Source organism: Saccostrea cucullata, unplaced genomic scaffold (genome assembly GCF_032062105.1).
Source record: "Saccostrea cucullata isolate Sc308-1 unplaced genomic scaffold, CSIRO_AGI_Scuc_v1 ctg2554, whole genome shotgun sequence".
Lineage (NCBI taxonomy): Eukaryota > Metazoa > Mollusca > Bivalvia > Ostreida > Ostreidae > Saccostrea > Saccostrea cuccullata.
In genome coordinates, this window is record NW_026935139.1 from 15055 (window position 1) to 22493 (window position 7439).

Here is a 7439-nt window from a genome sequence, read left to right on the forward strand (position 1 = left end):
GGAAAAACGTGTTGAGGCCCCCAAAAGAATATTCCTTCAATTCTTCCTATTTTTATTTGTTTAAAGATGTTATCCTTCGCAAATTTGAAAAACATCAGTTGCTAATCTCCAGATTTTTATAAAGAAAAGAAACGGAGATACTGTTACAATAGTACTTTTCTTACAATGCTTTCCTTTTGGTGCCCAACAATTGCATGAGGGCATTATGAAACATTTCATTCACATTTTCGAATCTGATGCTATGTCCACCTTGCATAAAATATCTTTCTGTTTTACATAAAGGATGGATACTATAAAACTTAGGACATTTTATGCTTTATACAGTTCAGTCCAAACTTTAGATCTAGTTAAAAGTTCAAAATGATTGCCTTCCTAACATTGGCTGTGATTGTACAGAGTGCTTTCGCTGGAAACCTTGTAGAAGTTCTCCAAAACGACGGGGAAACAACTCTTATTGCTCTTGTACAGCAAGCAGGATTAGCTGATGCTTTGTTAGGAGGTAAGCTAAAAAATATTTGAATAAATGATTAATGAAAACTGTGTTATAGTAAGTTAAAAAAATATGTAAATAAATGATCAATGAATACTATATTATAGTAAGCTAAAAAATATTTAATTAAATGATTAATGAATACTGTATTATAGCAAACCAACCATAGTGAATGTTTCATGATTACAAATATTAAGGGACTATAAGAATCTCAACCACTCATTTTACTTCTGTTTATAATAATTACGAATTAATATAAGTAATCTTTATACCATATTTTATAAATAAAGAATCGTCTACAATTATCGGAATTTCCTCCCTCGACATTTGTCACTGGAAGATGTTTAAACGGTCTTTTAATAATGTATCTAGAAACCTTTTCTCCCAAGAAATGTTATCTTTAGATCAATCAGTATGTTCTTTTCAGGGGAATTCACAATTTTTGCACCAACAAATGCTGCTTTTGCCAAGCTTCCACAAGCTACACTTGACAGTCTTTCAAAGGACACAACAGCTCTGGCCAACATCCTGAAATATCACGTTGTCAAGGGGTCCATCCACAAAGCTGATGCCTCTAATGAACTTCAGTTGGAGACTTTGGCGGGAACCAAAATCAGATTCAACATCTACAATCACAATCACGTGAGTCTATTCACTCTCTTAGATCTGTTGATGGCCCGCTTCAAAAAGTAACCACTGCCCTTTATAATAGGCAACAATTTTTCATCACCAAACCAAATTCTGACGTGTAGCAATTGTCAATTGTTCACCTCCAAAATACTCATTTATAATTTATTCTACTGTAGGCTGTGACAGTTGAAGGATCCAACATCACACATTTTGATCTGACAGCTTCCAATGGGATCGTTCATGTAATCGACACCGTTATGATGCCACCAACAGGAAATATCGTGGATTTGGTGGCTGGCAACAGTCAACTCAGTACTCTCCTATCATTGGTCAAAACAGCTGGCTTAGCTGGTTCTCTACAAGGTGGGAAAATATCTCCATGGAGATCATCTAACCTAAAAAATGTCCAGTAAGATACTAGTTGTAACATTTTGTATCTGTTTTACAGGTGATGCCCTCACGGTTTTTGCGCCAACCAATGCAGCTTTTCATAATCTTGGATCCCATGTCCTGCATAATTTACACTCAAATCCCGAACTTCTGAAAGGTTTGTAAAAGTTAAATATGTTGAACATTTTCATCTTTTCATATTTATGTAGTGATATTCCGATATCAACTGCACAGTGTGTTTGCATGTATATCCAATAACTTACTGACTTCTCAAGAGTACTAGTATGTTCCAAGTACGACCAGTTTTTAAACGAAACAGGCTACTCGCACATAAGTTGGTGTTGTAGAGTTTTCATTATCCCCAATACATGTATTTACTCTTCATGTGTAAAACCCCTCGGTCTAAGATCTTAAAAACATATCAGAGAATCTGATTTACCTTTGGATATTATAAAGCCTACTAATTTCTCCGAAATACCGCCATGGAAATTATTTTAAAACCAAATGTAGATTTCTTTTTGAATTTAAGAAATCAGACACGAATTCTCTTGTTTTTAAGCAAAAATATGGCGAAATAAAATATTTTAATGGTTCAACAATCGAGATATATACAGATGGTTAAAAGGATAAAAATAAAGTTGCATCAGCTGCTGTGATGGAAGGCAGTGTTTTCTCTACACGTCTTCCAAATAAAGCAACAATTTTTACTGCTGAAGCAAAAGTCACACAACTTGCATTTGAATATATAAAATCTTCTAGTGGAAAAAATATTCACAATATTTTCGGACTCGCTCTCTTGCTTACAATCTATACAAAATAAGAACATTGACCAACCTTACATTTTAGATGATTTTAGATATATTATTTAGCGCAACAAGGTGAAAAGGTAAACTTTTGTCGGATTCTGAGTCATGTCGGCATCCCTGGAGACACTAAATCTGACAGTGCTGCAAAAACGGCACTTAACATGAAATGACTTTATTCAAAATTCCTTACACTGACTTGAAATATCTCGTTAAAATATACATTGATTCTCTTTGGCAAATTTATTGGAATTTTTGTAATAAAAGTAAGCTTTATGCTATTGAAAACAAAGTTAACAAGTCATCTAACTTCAGTCTGATACGCGCGTCAAGACGAAGTAATTATATCAAGAATACGTATAGGCCATTCAAATATTACACATGAATACATGTACCTATTGAATTGGGAGTCTCAGCCAGTATGTATATCGTGTGACTGTCCGATAACTATCAATCATATCCTTTTAGAATGTAGAATTTTACGCCTATTCGAAGTAAACTTTTTTGAAATATTAAAACAATGTATGAGGTTTTTACAAATGTACATGTTAATAAAATTTTAGAATATCTACTAGAAACGGATTATTATAGTAAAATTTGAATAAATTCATTTTTGATGAGAAATACATATATCAATTTATTTTATCAACAGTTTATACAATATTTTTTAAGAGTTTACACATTTTCCAAGAAATTTTAAGTCGGTCGGACGGGACGTAAAATGGTGCCCCAAGGATGACAACCCCCTTAGCACGAAAAAGATCGTTTCTCTGGGGTTTGAAAAAGAGTAGGCTCTCTAGGGGCGGGCACAGAAACCAAAATCTTTCAAAAACCGATTATTTAAACTTATAGTCCGCCCAAACATGGCTGAAAAATTGCCGACTCGGCGTTAAACAATATACAGCAAAACTCGTTTAGTACGAACACGGATATTACGAATTCATGGATATATCGAAGTCATCTTAGATTCCCCGCTATTTAAATTTAATGAATTTCTTATACGGTTATAACGAATTACAGATATAGCGAAGTAATTTCATAGGTCCCAGTGACTTCGTTATAACCGAGTTTTGCTGTACAATCAATCAACAATCAATCTTTACTATTCTAATTTCCCTAATTTCCCTGTGGAATTTCTAGACGTTCATTTTTAGCCGGGCTTATTGCTCAAAGAGCAATTGCCGGCTTATGTGATCCTGTTCAAGGCAGGATGTTAACCCCATAGTCGCCATTTCAAAGTTACGTGCAAAAATATAGTTCTTACTCTAATCCGCTTTTGAGATAATACAAACGCTAAATAAAGCAACAAAAATAAAACGAAGTTTTATCTATATAAAATAAACATTAGTAGTATTGACTTTGAAAACTTCATAAGTCAAAGAACATAGTTCATTAGCGTAAGGATTTTTGATAATCAGTGTTACCGTAGTTCTCTACACATACGAGGTAAAGCAGGGGAGGGAACCAGATTGGCCTGTTTGTTTACATTCAGCTGCGGTACCAGATTAATTCTGATTCTGACAAAATCGAACCGTGGTATTAGGATTGAAAAACTCACTGTCAGTGTCTTATCATTTATATTGATAGTTTTAAAGTAATTTTTTCATCAGAATATAAACGTGATTCATGTAAGAAATCCATTCTACTCTGTAAATGAGCCCGGCTCTCTGTACTTCTGAGTACTTTGATTAACTCTACTGGCCAGAGACCAGAAGAGCTAATGTGATAGTAATGCGTCCGTCGTCCGTAAATAATTTTTCAAAATGCTACTCCTCCTACAGTTTTGGTCTGATTTCAATATAATTGATTGATTGTATGTTGCTTAACGTCCCTCTCGAGAATTTTTTTCACTCATATGGAGACGCCACCACTTGCCGGTGGATGGCTACAAATTTTCTCCTATGCTCGGCACTCAGGGCCTTTGAGCAGTGAGGGATCTTTTTCGTGCCAGCACCTACTGCGACACGGGGCCTCGGTTTATACGGTCTCATCCGAAGGACCGGTCTCCACGTCCCGCAGTGGGATTCGAACCCGCGACGTAAGGATTGACTCTTTACTTCGCGACTCTAGAGCAGACGCTCTAACCACTGCGCCACGCCGGCGACGATTACAATATAAATTGGCACACAAGAAGAGTAGACTAAAATTTATAATTCTGTCGATCGGTTTTTGATTTCGATAAACAGTGTTGCCTTGGTTACTAAAAATAGAAGTTTCTGTGAAAAACATTCAAAATGCAACTCCAAATACAATTTTAGTCTGATTTAAATATAACTTGGCAAACAAGTGGACTACACATAAATATATAATTCTGTACATTGATTTTTTATTTCGATGAAGGGTGTTGCCATGGTTAGCACAAATAGAAATAACTGTGAAATACTTTCAAAATGCTATTCAAAATAAGTTTTAGTCTGATTAAAATATAATTTGGCATGAAAGTAGACTACACAGATATATACCGGGGGTATAATTTTCAGTTTTGTGTTTTTGATTTTGATGATCGATGTTGCCATGGTAACTAAAATTGAAATTTCTATAAAATTTTAATAAAAGCTTCTCCTACAGTTGTAGTCTTATTGCAATCTCGTTACAAAAAGAGACTTAATCAAGGATTATTAACCTTTTTAAAAATGCTTTGTAAAGTTGTAAGTCCCAACTGCTAATTTTCTCTTCCTTTATAATAAGTATATACCAGAAGAGCTACAGTCTCGACAAAGACTTCTGGTTTATGCTACATGTAGCACTGAATATTTGTATTATTTTTGAGTATTTTTCAGATCGATCATTTTCTTAACTTATTTTAGAAATTCTGGAATACCATGTTGTTCCTCACACTGAATACTCTGCCGGTCTTTACAACCGCGAACACTTGAGGACATTAGATACTCGTCATGACGTCATCAGACTCGGAGTCAGTCACGGTAATTTACGATAATATGCACTTTAAAATTTCGAAAAATATAATCAGCATTCAAATAAGTTTTTTATCGATCAACATGTAAATCATTTGATTTCATTTTTTATCCGAATAGATTCGTTAGCTTTTTTTTTTTTTTTTTTTCGAATAGATTGCTTTAAATTTAAATTAAAATCTTATGGTCAACTAATTTCACTGAATTAACTGTTAATAGATAAATATTTTTGTGCAATTATTATTTCAGGAGCTGTAACGGTGAATAAAAAAGGCCATGTTATCCAGGCGGACATAAGCGCCACTAATGGAGTCGTACATCTCATTGATCACGTGCTTATTCCCACTAGAACACATCTATCATCCATTCTAGGATAAAAATTATTTAAAATATTTTATTTTCCCCTAATGTTTTTTCATTTGTTAATTTATTTTATTATACATATGATGTCATGTTTGTACATATTTCATCAAAATTTTATTTTTGTCAATAAATATTCTTAAACACTAAGTACTGAATTTTTTTAAATTACGGTGATTATTGTATATATATATATATATATGTAAATCTTTTTAAAAAAGAAACACGAAAACCTAAAAACTAAAGGTTTTCGTGTTTCTTTTTTAAAAAGATTTACCTGTAAACTACCGAGCACTGTGGATTTTTTTCTGTTTCAATATATATATATATATATATATATATATATATATATATATATATATATATATATATATATATATATATATATATATATATATATATATATCAATGAATATTTGCTGAGAAATGAAAAAGAAATTGAAACCTCATTTCACTATGTGCACTTTCTAATACAACTACAAATAGATCATCCACTGCTGAAGTGCTTAAGTGAATAATTGCGCACATCCGTGTTTTATAGGATCATCTTTCCGCTTCAACAATGAACATTCGTATACAGGTATAAAAGGGGGTTCAATGGTCTTGATTTCAAATGAAATAAATTCTCAGTTTAATCTTGCAGTTATCCCCGTTTAATAATAAAATGAGCAATTTGACAAATTACAACGAAGTTTCCAAGGTTTACGACGGTGGAAGAAAGGCTTTTGATGGCCACGTTCTCAAAAGTACGATGGAAAACTTCACAGGAAAGAAATTTCAGGTAAAAAGTATCTTTTGTTGTACCCTTCCCCCTTTAAAAATGATTAATAAATAGATCTTTTTATATCTGTATGATTTCATCTACTTTTAGGAAATGGATATAATCGACATTGGCTCTGGAACAGGAAATTTTTCCGAATATTTTATTCAATTTGAGCCGCGAAGTCTGACATTACTGGATGCTAGTGAAGGAATGCTTAACAAGGCTCGAGCAAAAGTGAAAACGCCATCAAACAAGACTCAGCTGACCTTCAAACAAGCAGTTCTTCCGGAAATACCGTACCAAGACAATTCATTTGACGCTGGTATGATCAACCACGTAAGTGCATTATTATTTTAATTTTCAGGCGCAAAGTATCGAGAGGGATGGGCGGGGGATGACTGCCTCAAACAAAACTTTTTTTCTATTCAAAATAAACATGTAAAGGCTGCATGGTCGACCTCTTTCCCTTACTTTTGTATTGTAGCAACCAGAAATTGCCCCCCTCCCCCGAAAAATAAATGTATCTTTTTTTATTTGCTAAGTTTATGTTTTGTTATTGCTAGAATAAACATTCTTTAATTATATTTATTTGGTAGGTCGTGCATCATTTGGAAAAAAATCCTGATGGCGAGTCGTATCCAGTGTTGCTTAAGACACTGAAGGAAGTTTACCGAATCCTCAAGCCAGGCGGAGTGCTGACCATTATAACGGATACACCAGAAAATTTGGAAGGAAATTGGTTTGTACATCTTGTACCAGGAGCCATGAAGAAATGGCATAAGCTGTTACCCACCCATAAGCAAATGAAAGACATGCTGAAAAACTCTGGATTTACTTTGAAATCGGCTTTTAGATCATTAATGATGTCATACTTTCCTGCTTATGGGGACTTGGATGGACCTATTCATGAATCTTGGAGAAATTTGAATTCCTTTTGGGATGTCTGCACGGATGCAGAAATTCAGAACATGGTCAGAAAAGTGACACAAATGAAAAAAGAGGACACTCTCCAAAAGTACTTCGAAACTCATCATAAAATTGATAGTACTGGAGCTTATGAAATTTTTGTTGTCAAAAAAGAACTGTAG

The 7439-nt window shown here is 33.8% G+C and overlaps 2 protein-coding genes across 2 annotated transcripts; both read left to right on the forward strand.

Annotated features, from left to right (window-relative positions):
* The first annotated feature begins 360 nt into the window (after positions 1-360).
* LOC134242000 (transforming growth factor-beta-induced protein ig-h3-like) lies at positions 361-5605 on the forward strand. The gene is made up of 6 exons (XM_062724011.1): positions 361-499; positions 918-1132; positions 1297-1483; positions 1569-1667; positions 5121-5237; positions 5478-5605. Exons 1-6 carry the CDS (start codon positions 361-363, stop codon positions 5603-5605), a joined length of 885 nt encoding a protein of 294 aa, XP_062579995.1.
* Positions 5606-6074: 469 nt separating this feature from the next.
* LOC134242002 (demethylmenaquinone methyltransferase-like) lies at positions 6075-7439 on the forward strand. The gene is made up of 3 exons (XM_062724012.1): positions 6075-6369; positions 6460-6687; positions 6948-7439. The coding sequence occupies exons 1-3, from the start codon at positions 6253-6255 to the stop codon at positions 7437-7439; spliced, it is 837 nt and encodes a 278-aa protein (XP_062579996.1). The 5' UTR covers positions 6075-6252.